The 19069-nt window shown below is 50.5% G+C and overlaps 1 protein-coding gene across 1 annotated transcript in view; it reads left to right on the top strand.

The window, feature by feature from the left end:
• ADARB2 (adenosine deaminase RNA specific B2 (inactive)) overlaps positions 1–6644 on the top strand; it is a 455637-nt gene extending 448993 nt beyond the window's left edge. The window contains exon 13 of the mRNA XM_032266161.1: positions 1242–6644. Within this exon, the coding sequence (XP_032122052.1) occupies positions 1242–1418 (177 nt within the window). The 3' untranslated portion in view covers positions 1419–6644. The remainder of the gene's footprint in view (positions 1–1241) is intronic.
• The last annotated feature ends 12425 nt before the right edge of the window (positions 6645–19069 follow it).

Below are 19069 nucleotides of genomic sequence, written 5' to 3'. Positions count from 1 at the left end.
GCAGCGTTTCTCCCGTAGACCTGAGACCCTGCTGCCCCAGGCACCACCCCCAGACCAGCCCGGAGCTGTGGAAGCTCCGCCTGCTTCACTTGGGGTATCACAGGAGCAGCTCCTGGGGACTCTTGAAGTCAATACTATTCCCAGTTTAGATACCAGGAAACCAACACTCAGAAAAATTAGGTAATTTCCCCAAAATTTCACAGGTAATGAATTTGAGGATTAGAATTTCTCCCCAACCCCAAAGCCCATGCATTTCCACGACATCAAGGATCAGGAGCAAACTTTCTCCTTCACAAATAAGGATAACAGCGACATTTCTGGATTTCAAATCAAAATACATATTTGTGTGTGTTTCCAAAGCATAAAGACTGTAGCCAAAAAGAACAAATAACAGAAAAAGCAGCCAACAAATAAAAATGTCTTGCTCATTTTCCTAACTTTTAATCCAAGCAATGACTCCAAGCAGGACTAATCGTGTTGTTGACGTGTCAACTGGTAGAGCAGGATAGACAGACTGACACCTAAAATAAACATTTTGCCAACTTAAGGGATGCTAAAAATTGCACATATTAGCTCTGAGCTCGGCCCAGGCTTCCATCTTCCTCAGCTTTCAGCCTCTGTCCCACCCACTCAAGGGCACTTCTCGAGTCCCCGTCTCCTGGACACTTGGAAGGTCAAGGAGGCATCAGTGCTGTCTTGATGAGCAACACGGCCCTCTCCTCTTGCACGTGCAGGAGGTGACACCCCCCGCCCCCGGCAAGTGCCTCCCAGGAAGACCCGAGGTGGGATTCCGAGCTCCCCCAACCCCATCCTCCTCTCTCCTGGCCTCCCACCCGCGGTGGGGGGTCCAAACTGCCTTTGTTCCCTGTGTTGTGTTCCTGCAGAGCTTTGCCTGGTACCCCTCAGACACCTAAATAGGAAGTGCCCCGGCCGCACGGCCCTCCTGCTCGCTGCCTGCTGTGACGCAGCTCCCACGTCCCCACCCGCCCCCCCACTTGCGGCCCCTGTGTGGTGTCTGTATTTTTAATAGCGATCAAGCTTACCTGCTCACTGGTCACTTACGCCTTGGATGAAGTGGGTTTCCCTGATGACTGGGTTTCTGTAGGATGGCCGGGGGCCTGGTAACGGTTGCCCTCTCTCATGTTGGGAGAAAGAAAAGCAAAAGGCGGAGGCCATGAGCTGATGTCTGGCAGAAGCTCCTTCCCTGCTGGTGTCTGACTGGCTTTTCTCCCTGCCTGCAGCTGAGCACACGGACACCCAGCCCCGGAGACATGCCGTCCATGTACTGTGAGGCCAAGCTAGGGGCGCACACCTACCAGGCCGTGAAACAGCAGCTGTTCCGGGCCTTTCAGAAGGCCGGCCTGGGCACCTGGGTGCAGAAGCCTCCGGAGCAGCAGCAGTTTCTACTGACTCTCTAGGCTGTGGGCTCCCGGCCGTGGAGCTGAGCCAGACGCTGGAGGGATGGGCCGTGTCTGCGGGGCAACGTGGCAGGTCGGCCGGTTCCCTGCATTCTTTTTTTTTGGCGTTCCAGAAACACACGAGTGTGCAATGTGTGGAGAAGCAATGAGACTGGAATTCAGAGCACGCCTCTTCCCAGATAGCTGGCCCCAGACCCAGGGACACATGCGCTGTGGAGTTGGCGCCGGCTCTCCTGTGGCATCCGAGGGAGGGGCTCCATTCAGGCGAAGGGGGCTCAGCTGCAGCCTTGGAAGGAGGCACCAGCGTGTGTCAGGCGGGAGTGAGCCTCGGCCTGTCCCTGCACCCCAGCCCTGTGTGCGCCTCTCGGCCATCTTCAGGTCTCACTAGCACAGGTTTATGGGGCACATGAAGATAAAGCCACAAACAGAGAGAAAAGCCATGCCCACCCCGCCCCAGAGAAACCAAGAAGAATCCTCAATTATTTTCATTATTCATTTCAGTTTTTTTACTCCACCTCCTTTCAAAAAAGACTTAAGATGCACATCATTAAAGAACACCTAGCACAGAACCTGAGAAATGAAAGCCATTCCCGCAAAGAGTAGGAACAGCTCCCAAAGCGCTCACAAGCCAGAGTGAAGACCTGTGATGTGCGGAGCCCTCTAAGCGCCTCCCACTGCGCCCCGCAGAGCCGCCCATGCCTGTTCAGCCCATCAGCCTGTGGTTTATTTTGGCAGATACGGAGCACCACTGAGGCTCGGCTGTGTGAGGGTTAGCTATCACCCTGTAACCTCCCTACCAGGTAATAAGGAGACTTGCTAACTAAATTTTTATTAGAAAGCAAGCACAAAATAAAATTCAAAACAACCTTTACCTTCAGCTTGAGAGGCTACAGCTCTGCTCTTTCAGATTCTCCAATCAGCACCTTGCAGGACAAGACCCCCAAAAAGTTCAGCTGTCAAAAAATGTAAGAGGCAGGGTTCTGTCACCCTGGAGCAGGCATCCAACCCCAGAGAACCTTCAGCTCACAGTGGAGATGGGACACTGGGGCTTTGGCCCACAGCGTCATCACTGAGTTAAGACGGTGTATTCATACAGGAGTCTGGCTCTTTTCCAAGTATCTTTAGGCATCTATTGCCTCAGTTGCTGTAATCTCACCACCAAGAACTCATTTCTAACATTCATCCTGCTATGTAGCCAGTCTGTCATTTCTCCAATTAAAAAAAAAAAATCCATCTCTGAAGTTCGTTGTGGTGAAGCTAGCCGGCAAAGCATGGCAGTGTCCGCCTCTGGAGTGTGGCCTTCCCGGAAAGAATCCCGGCTGACCACCCCCAGAAAGTGCAGGAGTAACAACGTGCTGTACATACCCAAGTACTATCAGTTACCGTTATCATAGTGAGAAGGCAGAAATGGAACAAACTGAGTTGTAGCTATTTGTTACAAGATAATAAGAATTAGAGATACTAGTATGGAAATAGAAACTTTTCCTGAGATTTAAAATATGGCCAAATTTGTCTTACAAGCTCTTTTAGAAAAGAAAATGGGCACTGGAGTAGACAACTGCTCCAAGAGAAAGTTTCAAAGGATATGAGAGCATTTTTGCAAATAAAGAACTCATATTACTCTTTTACAAAAATCGCAAAAATAAATGAAATCTTAATTCAGTGCAAAAGCTAAGCTCAAGTGGACACTTTCGATTAATTTCTGGTAGCTTGACATCACTAGGACGAAGCTTGGAGAACTGAGAGCGTGGAGAGCCGATGGTGGCTCAGGCGTTCGCAACTGCAGATGCAGGGCTCCCCGACGTGTGGGGCACAGCCAGCTCCCGGCTTCATCTGAGATGATGGCTGGAGAAGCTCACGATGCTTTCTCCCAGGGGCTCCAGATCACACTGGGTCTGCAGTGAGCGACCTGCATTGTAAGCAGCCAAGACACAGGGTCTGATTCGCCAGACTTGGAAAACACTCGCCCACCCAGTGGCCGGCAGCGGTGGGGTTGGGATTCATATTGCCTCAGGCACTGACCTTCCAGAAACAACTCAGACTTGACTGAAATACCTACATCCACTTCTGAGGAGAGCCACACATTAATTCCACACTACCCGTTAGAACAAGTGTGTGGATTTGTTTATGAAATCCACAGGAGACTCCGTGGAGGGAGAGATTAAAGCTCTTCCGGGAAGGTTGATAGAGAAGAGTGAGCCAGAAGTGAGTTTGAGGTGCTGAGCTTTTCCCCGGAGGGGTCTGTCAGAGGGCATGTGGGCTGCAGAAGGGACCCCATGTAAGGAGAGGGGGGTCCCAGGCCCTGGGCAGTGAAAGGAGAAGGCAGCTGAGGCAGGCAGGGGTGACTCACACGCAGCCAGTGGAAAACAGAGGCGTCAAGCAGGGAGGGTGGAAGACAAGGCGCTTCCCTTCCACGAAGCACATGGAGGGCCAAATTAGGACTGCACGCCACGCCAGATCATGCCAGGTCACGCCACACGCAGGCTGCTCCCAACTGGCAGGGCCTGATCCAGCCAGGAGGGCCGGGTCCCAGGAGTCCCACAGCCCAGGTGTTGCTGGAAGAGCCGGTCACCTCTGCAGCGATAGAGGGCTGCCTGAAGATTCCGCCCTCGGGCCCGGCAGAACATCCCAGCACCACTGTCACTCACGGGCCAGGTCTGCCCTGCACTTCCACCGCTGACTTAGTCTTGGGAGTGGCCATGTGCCCCTCTCCAAGTGAGGGGCAAGACATGAGTAGGGGACGGGCCACTTTCTGCCACCCTGAAAACACGCTGGGCACAGCATAAGGGAGGATGAAGAAGTCAGGGCCCGCCCCTCAGAGCCCACCTTGAAATCTCTGCCCCAGCTCCCCTACCTCTTGCTACAGATTTTCTGCGGTCTGCGTTCACGCCTGCTTAGGCCCCTACGAAAGTCTTCATAAAACCGACACCACCTTTATCTGCCTCCAAAATACACACTGCTTTCCCATCGGGAAGATCAGCAATGTGGTTTCCTGCCTGGTTTGTAGTCAGCAAGTCAGTGTCCGGTGGTTTCCAGACCTTTTGCAGGACGGAGCGAAGGGAACGGCCACATGGCCAGGCAGCCTCCGCCAGCCACCTCCAGCCCGGGTTCTGGAGCCATGGGTGATGTCAGGGGACAGAGTCAGGGTTTCTGTGGGCTTCATCTTTGCCGAGGAAAGGATTTGCGGGTCGACAGCTATGGTTTCCCTTCCGTTCCTGCGATTCTCTTCACAACTGTACACATCTGTCACATCGTGCTGACCTTGTCATGAGTCCTGTCCCTCAGAAATGTCAAGCTGAGTTCCTTTTCAAACAAACAGCTCCATTTTTCCACCTAATTTTGTTTTCACAGGAAGCTTTTCTTATCCATAAAGTTACATGCTTTTATTTGGTACAGTGCTGACCACGTCTGGAGAGCCATAAACCGTAAATACACAGGATAGCAATGCCCGGAATAGTTAGAGTATTTTGATGAAATCCTATTTTTAGATGATAAATTTTAAGAGGTGTCTATAGTATCTTTAAAACAAAGACATTTGAGGCGTACATAAAGTAGACATTTTTATCTTAGGGAAACGTCTATGCCCATTTTTTAAGAAGCCATTCTAATAAAATAATCTGACAAATTGGCCCAAAATACAGTAAGTCTCACTTTCTGATGGAGACCAAAAGGGAGTGAGAGCCTTCCTTTTTATGTACTGCCGTTGGATCGCCGGGCCGCCCCTTGTCATGCCCATCCCGCAGCCCTCAGGGAGCCTGCAGAGTCCCTAATCCCCATCAGGGAGACACCATCCCACACACCCCAAAGCCTGTCCTCATCTGGGGTTTCTGCAGAGCTCACAGTTGGAGGTGGAAATTTAGAAGCTCTGTGTTGCAGGAGAGGCCGTAGCACTCCCAGGCAGCTCTTGGCAGGGACAGACTGCCCCCCCGCCCTGCCTCGCTGGTATTTCAGGGTCTCAGGCAGACTCACCACCGTGTGGAGCTAGGCGGGTGGCCGGAGGACACAGTGTGGGCCTTGCCATCGCCTGGGTCCCTCACTGCCACCTGGGTCCCTCGCCACCGCAGGTGCAGGGCGTTTCTGGAAACACTGGCTGCTGGTGGCACCTGTCAAACTTCTCCCACAAATTCTGAATCTGGTAAAGTGAAGGAAGGATGGGGGAGAGGTGAGGAGGCAGGAACAGAGGTGACAGGGGCAGGGACCAGAGACAGGGTGAGGACACAGCAAGCGTCCTTCTCATGCCGCCCGTGGAAAGAGGTGGCCAGCACCACCCTCTTCACTCTGCCCTCAGCACCCCCTTTTACTTCCCTTCTCGCCTCCTTCTTTCCTCCCCGCCTCTTCCCTTTCTTGCTGTCTTGTGTCCCGAAACTCTGCTGTGGGCCCCCAGGAGGAGGTGGTCTCGGGCACCATACCCCCCAGGGATCCAGCAGCAGGTTCATGCTTGAGGCTGGGGGAGCCCTGCTGGGTTCCTGGTGCCTTGCGCACGGGCGTCGCTGCAGTTATTTTGGGACTCTCCTGGGTGTGCCCACACAGCCTGACCTTCCACCAGAAGGAATACTGGTGGCCACATCTCTCGAGAGCTATTTAATTTCTTGAGACCGGGTTATTTTTGTATTTTTGGTAGAGACAGGGTCTCACCATGTTGCCCAGGCTGGTCTCAAACTCCTGGCCTCAAGTGATCCACCCGCCTCAGCTTCCCAGAGAGCTGGGATTATGGGCGTGAACCACCACATTGGCCTCTAGAGATTCACACCAAACAATATCGCCCCTGCAAGGAAACATAGACAGATAAACCCTGGTGAGAGAAACACCTTATTTCCCAGCTCATCATCCTAAAGACGAGATGGGAGGGATGAGTATTCCCTAAACATGAAGATGAGATCACGTGGGTCCCAGTGCCTCTTTTCACACAGGTCCTAGATTTCTATCACTCTGCAGTTTATGCATCTTTAAAAAAATCTCTCCCAGCGTGCCCTGTTAGTTTTCAGCATTTTGTAAGCAAAATGAACTTAATACATAGTAATTATAATTGAAGGTATGTACATAAAAAGCATGATTGAATGGCAATACTGTATCAATGGATGTACATTTGTAATATTTGTAAAAAAAAAACCTTAAAATATGAATTTACATATGTTAATTTGCCTCTAAGTTCTGTAAATTGCACTTCAGTGATATCTGATAAGTGAATGTTTCTGTTAAGTGAATAAAAATATTAGGTAAAATTGTTCTTTCCTGGGTTGTTGGGTCTTTGTCATCAAGCGAAGTTCTGGGGGTCTCAAGACTATATAATGTGTCCACCCACTCCAAAGAAGGGACATACTCAGCTCTAGAACCTTTGCCTTTTTATGATAGTTACAGCGATTAGTGGCTTCTGCCTGAGCAGCAGTTACAAGCCCCGACATTACCTTACAGATTTAATCCAAATGAATTCATTACAATAGCACAGGGCTGTAAGCGGAAAGACCTCCCATCGAGCCTTGAGCCCGCCTCGCATTCATGCATGAAATGAATTAATCACCGCGTGCATGACGTTGCACCTCGGTTTTCTCACCGGTGTGTGAACGCAGCCTTCACCTCCTACTGACAGAGGCTTCAGGGGCTTAAGGGTCATGAAACGTGAGATGCTGAGTCCTTTCCCAGACTTGCCGTCGCACATGGGCATGGGTGTGACTGCTAGGGGAACACTAAGCCAGGTGGGAAGTGCGGTGTGAGGCACTCCTAAACATCGCGGCTCGCACCGCGGCTCCATGGAAGTCTGCTGGACTGAGCGCCCAAGTAGAGTGTTTTCCCTGTGACACATTTTGCTGCTTTCCAGGGACCTAACGATGGGCACAGCAGGCCTGTGCTGACTGAAGGGACTTTGATTTCTCACTGTCACCCAGGAAATAAGCTGGCATTACAGCCGTGTTGAGCACGGGGCCCCAGCGCCACAGCCAGAGGAGCCTGGGTAAGACGTCATGTCTGGAGATATTGCTCTGTCCCACCACACCTCCCTCCAGACAAGCTGCGGCTGCCTGCATTTTTAACCGCAGTGATTTTCCACTCAAGGGGCAGTGCGAGAGGTCTCAGGTGGGGGCAGAGGTGGAGGTAGGGGGCTCTGAAAACACCCCAGGAGATTCTGATGCCTCCTATTCATCTGTGAGTGGGGACATTCCTCCAGGTGGGGTGTCAGTGCCCTAAAGAGCATCTCATTTCTTGAGCCTTACGATAAATTACCCCATAGAGAGTAAAATGAGGAGTCAGGTTGTGGGCAGGGAATGGAGGAACCTGCAGGCGTAAAGTGGGTTCAAGACGAACCTCAAAGGTGTCCGAGCTGCGAGGTGGGGCAACGGTCCCCAGCCAGGATCACCGATCGTGGAGAATCGGAATGTCAGGAGGGACGGATTAATGGCCCAAAGTCAGAAAGAGGCTTATCTCTTCATGGGCCCCAGAAGTACCTCCTGGGGTTGGTCCTCATTGTCACTCACAGAGGAGCCCCTCCCGCCTGAAAAGGCACTCCTTCATGTTTGGAGGGGTCTGCTTCTTGGTAACCCCTCCAAACATGGTGGCTCCACACATTTGCTCAATCTGTCTTCAAGCCTGTCCTCACCTGCCCTCACCCCAGATGGCCTCATCTTCTATGTCATTTTTCTTTAAGCATGAAACCTGAAGTTTATGACAGATCGTCTTAGTAAGAGGTTTCAGCTAAGTGCATGTTCCCAAAGAAAGTAACCACAGTCCACTCTGATTCTCCAAATCCGACAGGTGGGCAGAGGGCTGAAGGACAAAGTGGCCACAGAGTGGTCCTTCTGCTCCGTGATCGACACACTTGCATCTGCTTTGACGCTATTAAGTCAGGCTCCGAGAGTTGGGTTTCACTTAATGACAGAAATGCACTCTCCCTGTGGGTTTCAGAAAGCCACTGCCTTTAAAGGGCCAGATTTCCCAAAAGAAAACCTTAAACCAGCAGAGATGAAGTGGGAGGAGACCAAGGATGATAATGAACACAAACACAGATGACTCCATCCGCTGCCTGTCAGGCTGACACATTGCTTCACGAAACCCAAAACAGAGGTGGCTGAGAACCTTGGCGTAGAAAGGCGTTCCAATTACTCAGAGCTCAGGATCACAGAATTTCCTCACGCACCAAAGGAAACAACTTCATGAATCTTCACGCATGGATAATCTGGCTCTGTCAAGAAGTGGGCTTGGTATGGAGTGATGGGAACGGATGCTTGTGGAATCAGGGGACTGGAGTATGGAGTGGTGGGAAGAGCACCACGGGCACACAGCTGTCCTGAGAACATGGCCCCTCCATAGGCCACGGGCACACAGCTGTCCTGAGAACATGGCCCCTCCATAGGCCACGGGCACACAGCTCTGCCCTGAGGACGTGGCCCCTCCATAGACCACGGGCACACAGCTGTCCTGAGAACATGGCCCCTCCATAGACCACGGGCACACAGCTCTGCCCTGAGGACGTGGCCCCTCCATAGACCACGGGCACACAGCTCTGCCCTGAGGACGTGGCCCCTCTATAGACGATGACCACCCAGCCCTGTCCTGAGGATGTAGCCCCTCCATAGACCATTATTATTGTCCCTGAGAAAGAAAAATAAGTTTTTATCCCTTCTTTTCTTTCTTGCAAAGAGAAGACACCAGCCAGCTCTCGCCACTGGTGAGCAGTGGGCAGCATGGACACCGATGTCTGGGCCAGGGGCAGCACGTGGCTCCGAGTGAGGGTGGAGAGGGAAGAGACCCCAGGGATATGAGGGTAGGCTGGTGGGTCTCACAGGGGAGGAGGAGGGCGTGAAGGACCCCACAGGGCAGGGGCACTGCACTTCCAAGGGCAATAGCCAGGGGTAGAGGACTGATGGTGTCCTGGGCTAGGGTGGGTTGTTACGTCCTGTCTCTGTGCCTGCCAGGAGCCTCTTTCCAACACTGCATTCCCAGTCAGAGCTCTGTGGGAACGTGTGTACACGAGTGTGCATGTGTATGCATTGCACATGTGTACTTGTGTGAGCATATGCTGTGGGCACTGGACATGTATGTGCATGTGTGTGCTTTGCACTCATGTACATGTGCTGTGTGTGTGCACATGTGCTCCTGAGTATGTGTGTGCATGTGTGTGCTTTGTGCACATGGACGTGTCTTGCATTATGTGTGTGCATGTGCTGTGTGCATGTATGCATGTGCACTGTGTGGTGTGTACGTGTTTGTGCCATGTGTGTTGCACATGCATGTGTGTGTGCATGTGCTGGATTTAGCAAATGAAAGACTCAGAAGGGAGCAGGGGCAGGAGCTGTGTGATCAGACACAGGTCCCAGCCCCCTCCATGCCAGCCTCCTGGACATACCCTGGGCCAGTGGCTCTCCAGGCTCTGAGTGCTCTTTGCTCTTCAGGCCTCTCCCGCCCACTCAGCCCTCCATGTGCTGGCAATGCCCAGGATCTGGGTCTTTCATCACGTGGCTTAATCACCACTCACGTGTGCTTGTCCATCCCTCCAGGGGCCTCCTGACCCAACCTCCATCAGCCCTGGCCCTGCTACTTTTTTTGGAGATGCCCTGAACTGTGTCCCCCAAACCACACAGAGTGCACAAGGCGACACGCCACCTGGCTGTGCTGGTAGCTTTCCGTGCTGAGACTTTAATGCTGAGCACGAGTTTTTTTTTCCAAACGAAGATGCTGGTGCCTCCTCCCTGTCTATGGGAACCTCCAACCCCACATGCAGCCAGCTCAGTGCGGAGTGAGGGGAGAGGGCTTTGAATTAAATAGCCCTGCCACTTTCTGGCTATCATTTCAGAAAATCATTAGACTCCCTCAAGTTCTCTAGTTGGTCTGTGGATGATGGTAGCCCCAGTGGTGCCTGCCACCTAGACACATTGTGAGGCAAGAGACCTCAGGGCCCCTGCGCTTTTGAGGAAGGGGTGAGCTTGGTCACTGGGGGAGGAGTGAGGGCATCAAACCCACTCCTCCTGGGAGCCCCTTGCTGCCAGTTCGGAATGAAACAGAGGATCCGAACTCTACGGCTCTCTTTTGGAGCTGCAGGAAGTTGCCTGGTTCACGTGGGCATTATGGATCATTAAATAAAAGACAGTGAAGACCATGGCTTCTTTTCAAGCCAACAAATTTCAGTGGATAGAATCCCCCAAAATAACATGTGCACTTGGACACCCTGAGCTAATCTCAGCATTGCTGGTGTGAACTGTCCTCACGCAGTTCAGAGCCCAAGGACGGGTGTGACTGCTTACAACCCACCCTGACCAGCCAAGGGCTGGCTCCAGGGCCCCAGCTCAATTCCAGGTGTCTTCAGAGATTGGGGGTGTAGGAAGGACAGGAATTCCTCAGCAAAGCACATTTAGCCAAGTGCTCTCTGCCTCGATTTGGGAAACCATTTCAGCTGCTGTAGCAGACGATGACATAGCAGTTGTCTAGCTAACACAAGAAAATATGACTCCCCAATGGAAACACCGGAGCCGGCCCTGGCACTGTGGGATGCAGATGGTCTCAGAGCCCCCTCTTCCCGCTCAGGCGCCCACTCGGCCTCCCAAGGTTGTGCTGGGAGTGCGGTGGGCTGTGGGGTTGTGGTGGTGAAGGCAGGAGTGGCATAGAGTGGCCCCGGGGACCCTGGCAGGCACCAAGGGCTGCCCACATGCATCCAGGGGCTGCCCCCACCTGCGCCCCACCGTGGGTCGCTCAGGCTCAAATTTGCACAACTTTGTTTCCCCTGCTGCCCTGGCCCTTCCGAGCCAGGGGATGTTGTGATTTGTCTACCAAAAAGTAAGCCCTCAAGTTCTATTTTCGGGCTCATAAATGAATGAGGAAAGCACTACAAAGCCAAAAGGAAAGGGAGATGCCTCAGTTCCTCCTGCAACACAAACTACCTCCAGCCGCCCCCAGTGCTGCTATGGGTATCAAAGGAAGTCACAGCAGGGAGCCCTGTGTCAGCTTCCCAGATACAGGCACGGCCCAGCCTGCAGCATGCAGCCCAGGGGAGGCTGAGGACACGCCAAGGCCACCTGTGCCCACCTCCGCCCTGCTGGGACCCTTCGAGCCAGCCCTGTGCTGGCGGGAACCAGCGAGAACCTCACTCACCTGGTCTTGCCATGGCGGTGCATGTCAGCCACGCTGTAGATGAAAACATGCAGACCCACTAGGTGTCAGAACCTGCTTCACTTTCCTACCACATCCAGTGACACCTCTTATTAGTTTAACTAAAACTGAATGCTTAATTTGGCCATATGGAGACAGAGCACAGCAAGCTGCACCTGAAAGCACTCATTAGCGCCTGGACAGTGCGTTCGATCCTCCTCTGGGAGGTGCTGCTGGTGGTGGGATTCTTATGCCCTCAAAGAGAAAAGTTGACCTGGATCCGCAGCCTGGCCCCACCACCAGCCGGCCGATGCCTCTAATGCACTTTCCTGTCTATCACAGGAGAATAGTAGCAGCTCAGGCCAGGCGTGGTGGCTCACGCCTGTAATCCCAGTACTTTGGGAGGCCAAGGCGGGTAGATCCCTGAGCTCCGGAGTTTGAGAAAGCCCTGACCAACATGGTGAAACCCCATCTCCACTAAAAATACAAAATTAGCTGGGTGTGGCGGCACCTGCAATCCCAGCTACTCGGGAGGCTGAGTCAGGAGAATCGCTTGAACCTGGGAGGCAGAGGTTGCAGTGAGCCAAGATGGTGCCACTGCACTCCAGCCTGGGCAACAAGAAACTCCTGAAAAGAAAAAATAGAGCAGCTCTCACACAGAGTGTTTGGGAGACTGGAAATAAAGTGTGTAAAATGTCTGGTATGTAATAGTCACTAATAAAAAATGGTTGTTATGATTAGCTAAATATTGTGTCAATGACTCTTCATTGATAGTGGTGTGGATTAAGGAGAAGCCCTTGTTTCAAAGGAAGCAAAACACACCAGAACACAATTTCATGTAATTTTATACATGATTATCTTACTTGCAGACAGTGATTTACCTGAAAGCAGGGAGATATTTATCTCAGGGATTCAATCTGTAATTTTCAAGTCAGTGGTCATACCTTTTGTCTATATGATCAGATTCTATCATATGCTTCTTGAGAGAAAAGATTTTTTAAATTATCTTTTCTTCTTAAGGGATAAAAAAAAAAAAAACCCTAAGAATATCAGTTGTGCCCTTCCTGGTTCATCATAATCAGGTAAGGCGTCTATGACATTAGATTATTACCAACACATCCACCTCACTGTGGCCGTCAGACACTTACGGAGGATGTGCCTGCCTGAAGATACACACGTGGCCTAGGCCAGGGAACCGGAGCCCCTCCGTCAAGAGAGTTAGGCGCGTGTATACCCCGCCAGGAAATCCTAACGGACCAAATATCTAAAAGCACGAAGTTTTGGAACTAAACCTAATCTAATGCAACATCCTCGCTGGTTTAATAAGGGGTGAATTTTTTTACTCTCAGAAGGAATTTTCCTCAGCAGTTTCATACGTTATTCTTGGGGTATGTGAATGCATTTAAGACATTTGGTTTCCTATAATGGCAGATAGAAACCTTCTATTATGACGTTTCCTAGTGTATGAAGTGAGACTTCATTGTGTTTTCAATAGTCCAATGACTGCTAGAGAAATTCTTATCTTAAGAAAACAGAAAAACCAATAAAACTCAGGAGAAATCTCATGCCCAGAAAGATTACAGAGCAATTCTTCTGTGATCCTAAAGAGAAACACGCAGCACAGATGAGGTGCTCAGTGATATGCAAGCACTGAGGAGAGGAGGGTGATCACGGTGCGTGTCTGGGATGGAATTCTGTCTCACGTTCTGTCAGAGTAGTTCATGATGGAGGAAAGTGCAGGGCACACAGTGCAGTGCAGAAGCAAGGGGAAGTGGAACGTACTCCATGGGAATAAACAGTTATCAGTGGCTCTCTCTGAGTAAGAGCCTTGTGGATGACATTTCTATAATGAATACATTTTACATTCATAATTAGGAAAAATCATTATTTCCAAAATACTGCTGCCAATTGCATAAGTCACAGGAGTGACGGAGCCTAAAATCCTAACGCGACAGGATGATAAAGACGCTCGTGCAGACACTTCATTTCCTTTAAGATGAAGGGAATTTTCTTGGAAGATACTTTTTCTCTCCTACTCAGGTGTCTTTTTAAGCCCCTTTCACTTGGATGGACAATTACAGTGGAAATAACCCTCAAAGCTGCCCCTGGAAACAGCTCCCGCGGCCACCATGGGCGCTGGACGTGGTGTGGCTACTTCTGATTCTGGGGTTTGCTAGAGAGGCCTGCCAGGACCTCACCTCCCCAGGCTCCTCCCCAGGACAAAGCTTCAGACAGAGGGTTTCCCGGCGTTGCAGCCAGCCCAGAGCCTCCTGAGTGCTGGCCCAGTGAGTTCCTCCACCCTGCGATCAGGTGGCTGGAGAGCCAGTCCCAGGGGTTTCAGCCAAGTCCCAGCTCAAGGAAGCCACCGATGGCCATGAGCCGCTGGCCAGGAAGAGGGCAGTCAGCTTGGAGTCTCTCAGGGAAGAGGCTGGGTGCCCTTCCTTGGGTCTGAATTGTCCAGGCGGCCACCCCATCCTTGGCCTTTGCGAGCTCCTGACGGCCAGGGAAAGGTGACACGGGAGCTGTGCGTCACAGAGAGGGAAGCCAGCCCCACACCAGCCCAAGCCTGAGCCTGATCATCCGGCTCCAGCAGAGACCTCCAACAAGACACTTTCTGATCTTAGTTCGTCTTTGCCTGAAAATGAGGCCTCTACACCTACAGGTTACATGAAATGTGTGGCGTGGGCAAAGTTCTGGCAGGTGGTGAAAACCCAATAAATATCTGTGAGATGAGCAGCCACCGTCCCATGGCCCCTGGGGAGGGGAATGCAGGCCCCCAGGAGCCCCCTCAATCTGCACATCCAGCATGGGGCTCGGCTTCCCACTGTGGCTACGGAATCTCTGCAAACTTAGGACCCTCTGAGCCTCCAAAATGGGTCTCCTGGCTAAAGCCAAGTTGGCTGGTGGCTTGCCTCCCCTCCTCCCCTCTCCCAGGGCCCATCATCCCCACTGTCTTCTCAGCCAACAAGGTCCTCGCGCCCTGCTCTCCTGTCCACCCGCAGTGCTCTTCCTGTACCCCGTCCTCCCCTGTTCCCCCTGGTTCTCTCCCTCCTCACCCCCATCCTTCCCTGGCTTCCCCCAGGAGAGCTGCAGGGCTTCTGTTCCAGGCCAGTTCTTTGAGTGATGCTCCCTGCGCTGTCCCAGATTCCTTCCTGTGGACTTTGTAAGTTCTTTGAAGCTGCCAGGTCCCAGCTCTCAGATGACAGGACCCAGTGCATCATACTGATACACAATACACACTGCCTGCTATGCAGTGCCTGCTATTTACAACCGAATCTTAACGTATGGCACACAGCACCTACTACATAATGCAGAGTGCTTCCTATATGACTTTAGCATCCAATCTTCACAAAAGAGGCTGGAGAGGACACACAGTGGCCCTATGCTGCCTCTTTCTCACTGTGTCTGCCTTGGTCAAGGCACCTGACCTTCCTGAGTTCCAGTTTCCCCTTCTGTAAATGGCACGTGTCCTGGAGGGCTTATCTCTCACAGTCCTAAAATTCCACAGTTCTGTACAGCCACTCAGAAAAACAGCAGAGAGCTTCCTCAAAAAACCACAAATAGAACTACCATGGGATTCAGCAACCTACTGCTGGGCATAGACCCAGATGACAGGAAATCCGTGGGCTTCAGGGACATCGGCATCCCACACTTATCATGGCATGGTTCACGATCGCCAAGGAATGGACTCGCTCTTGGTGCCCAACAACAGATGAATGCATGAAGAAAATGTGGTGTAGATTCACAATGGAATACAATTCTCCCATAAAGAATGAAATTCTGGCATTTGTGACAATATGGATGAACTTGGAGGACATCATATTAAGTGAAATAAGCCAGGTATAGAAAGACAAATACTGGGTGATCTCGCTTGTAAGTGATATCTAAAAGAGAAAGAAAAAAATATTTTAATCTCCCAGGAGCAGAGGGTAAAAAAAGAAAGAAAAAAATCTTTTGATCTTCCAGGAGCAGAGAGTAAACAGTGGTTATGGAAGCTTGGGAGGGGAGGACGGGGACAGGGGATGGGAGAGATTGTTCTATTGCACAGTAGGCTGACTTTGGTTAACAATAAAATAGTGTCTATGACAAGATAGTGAGAAGAGAGGCTTCCTAGTGTTCTCACCACAAAGAAATGATACACGCGTGGGCGATGGATGACGATACATGCATGATACATGGTGATACCTGCATGATGATGCATGATGCTGATGAATGCATGATACATGCATGAGATGATATATGATACATGTATGCCACATGGTGGTACATGTGTGATACATTATGATACATGCATGATGCATAATGATGCATGAGACATGCATGAGGTGATCATGATGATACGTGCATGGTGATACATGCATGGTGATGCAGGCATGATAGCACATACATGATGGTACATGCATGATACATGATGATACTCATAATGATCCATGCTTGAGGTGATGGGCACACACACTACCCTGATTGGATAATTACACAATGCAGATATGTATGGAAACAACAGATCATATCCCATAAACATATACAATTACAATGAGTCCATTAAAAGTAAATACGTAAACGTTTTAAGCCTTCTGTAACCCAGCCCTGTCTCATTTGTCTTCTAAGTTTTTCATGCGCCTGTTGGTCTGTCATTCATGGCACCCAACGCAGTGCTCTGTGTGTAGATGGTTTATGGCAGGTAGTCAGAGTGAATAAAAATGAATTCCATGCTTTCTTGTGTTGAGAGAAGCAGCAAAGGAGAAAGGACTTACAAAGTGCCTACATAAATTGGTTATGAGTAACATATAAACTGGGAACAACAAACCATGGCAAACTGCGGGAGACCTCTGGGGAGGCAAACTTCTCCACGCCTCATGTTCCAGTGCAGGGTGAGCTAGTCTCTGTTACCACAAACATTGTGCTCAAGGATGTCAAACCCCTTCATAGCACTAAGACAACCAGACTTGTAGGCTCCTTGTAAGGCCCACATTCCACCAGGTGCACATAAATAATAGGCTAAGTAAAGACAACCACATGTTCTTGTTTTGTGAAACTCCCAAACCGCCACTGTTATCAAGCTTTAGAATGACACACCAGTTCCAGCTCCCTGATTCAGTTCTGGCTCACTGATTCATCCCACCATCACGTGACCCTCTCCACCTCTACCCTGTAGATCAAAGCGGTTGTAAGCAATAACTACTGTGGTGGACCTAAGCTCAGGGCCTTCACTGCCTCCAGAGTCATAAGTGATGGCCCCCAGTCCCACCCTTGGCACTCTTAATCTGTCTCTTTCTCATTCCTTTGTCACCCCATGGGTGGGTGTGGGGCTGGTTCCCTACATTCTCGCTACTTACCTTCCACTAAAAATATCAGGTACTTGACTATGTACTAGGCACTTGATGCTCGCTTTTCATTCTGTTTTTAATCCTCACAACTTTAGAGAATGGGTATTTTCGGCCTCACACGACATCTGAGGAAACAGTGTTAGAGAGCTGAGGCAACCTGCCCAATATGTCAAAGCGACACGGTTTGAGCTTGACCTCCACCCAGGTGGCTTTCAGCTGCTCTCCAGAAGCCTGAGAATGTGGGGAGATGGGTGGTTTCTCTAGCGCGAGGCTCTTCCTTTTATCCGGTGCCATTAGCTACTATACAACGCAGATGTCTCCATGGTGAGACTAGTTTGTCCATGTGGAACTTCCCCATGTGTGGCCCCGTCACCCATCATCAAAGCCACATGTCACGGTCCCTGTGCCCTTAAGAAAGTATGTCTTTTCTGTCATGTGTGTTTCTAGTTCCCCACTACCACCTGCTCAGGGACTGAGCTGCCGTGAGAAATGCCACCCTGTTGTACCTGCCAGCACATATTATCCCACAGAATTCAAAACGTCTCCAGAAAAAACAAAGCAAGACCCCCAGCTCCTTTCCGTGCCAGCCACCCCTGCCCCCAGAATTCACTGCAGCCAACACAACGCCAGGCTTCAAAATTGGCCTGTGAGACGTTTGTCTAATTGTGTCTGAAACACTTGCATAGAACTAAGGCTCTGGTATTTTCTAATTATAGGAACCATGAACAATCATGGTGCTGCCAAAGTTGAGGAGGCATTTTTATAGATGCAAATCTTCACAGTTTCTTCTGCCAGAGACACAGAGAAGGCTCACTGGATTTTCTGTTCTACCTCAAAGGCATTGCATGTTTTTCCTTATTTCTTGTTATTTAATTTTTTTTGAAACAAGCCAACCAACTAAAATAACAAATTGATTTTTAACCAGGCAGCTCCCAGAACATACTGGCTGGACCCCAGTAACTTCCCACACTGTGGAATATCAAGGGAGTCATCTTTAAAGCTGTGGCTTGAGGTTTGCAGGCCTTATCGCTCACCAGCTATCCTGCCAGATGCAACTGCCCTGGAAGCAAGTGCCCAAAGATGCAGGACCTTCTGGAAAGGAGACTTCAGGGGCTGAAAAGTGTCTTGGGAGAGCAGCCTGCTCTATTCCTAGCTGGAAACTAAGTGGGTGGTAGTGTTGATTTCACTGTCCATCTTGGCTTGGGTTCTCCCAGAAACAGTCTCTGAGACAAAGATTTGAGTGCAGGTGATTTATTAGGCATCTGCTCCTAGGCAAAAAAAAAAAGGTCAGGGATGGGAGGATGAGAGGGAAGAAACCAAAATGTGCAGAAGCATCGCCCTCGCAGCTGACATGGCCACGTGCCAATGTGTCAGCCAGCAGGATGCTGGCATGGTACTGAGCACCCTCCAGGAACCGTCCCTACCTGAAATACAGGTGTGATGTACGGAGCACATGCAGCCACCCTGCAGCATGAGATGAGTGTGAGTAGAGGACACACAGAATGAAGCTGGAAGATGAAAAAAAAAAAAAAAATCCTGGCTTGCTGACTTCGTGGGGCACATACTGAGCCTAAATAGATCATTCTCAGGTGTAAATATGCAAGAGAAGAAAACCCCCATTTTATTTCAAAGCTTATTGTGTCTATAAATCACCTGCAGATGTTGTCAAAATGCAGGTTCTGACCAGAGACTAGGACTTGCAAGTGAGATTATCTGTAGCTGAAATGCAGACAGCACTCTGAATAGCGAGGGTTTCAGCCGCAAACTAACCCTAACTACTTAAAACAGATAGTTTCAGACTGGGGAGGAAAATACTCTTTCACCTTCTTTAAACTACCATGACTTGGGGGCCTGCTAAAATCTCAAAATAAATAAATAAATAAATAAACTTCATTTCACTCCATTTCATTTAGGAAACAAATGAAGACCCAAGACCCAAATCACGAGTCTCTTTGGAAACTGTTCTCAGCCTTCCTAGCTCAGTGGAAACGGTGTTTTTCAGGGACACTGGGCCCAGTGGGGTCGGATGGGGTCTGTGCTGGCTCCCCAGGCATTCACACCTTGGAAAGAGGGTCAGGTGGGGTCTGTGCTGGCTTGCTGCAGGGTGTTCACACTTGGAAAGCAGGTTGGGTGGGGTCTGTGCTGGCTCCTGAATGTTCACACCTTGGAAAGTGGGTTGGCTGGGGTCTGTGCTGGTTCCCAAGTATTCACATCTTGGAAAGTGGGTCAGGTGGGGTCTGTGCTGGCTCCCTG

Source organism: Sapajus apella, unplaced genomic scaffold (genome assembly GCF_009761245.1).
Source record: "Sapajus apella isolate SASKATOON/1434 unplaced genomic scaffold, GSC_monkey_1.0 scaffold155, whole genome shotgun sequence".
In the NCBI taxonomy this organism is placed as follows: domain Eukaryota; kingdom Metazoa; phylum Chordata; class Mammalia; order Primates; family Cebidae; genus Sapajus; species Sapajus apella.
Note: the sequence above shows the minus strand (reverse complement) of the source record. Positions and strands in the feature narration are given on the sequence as shown.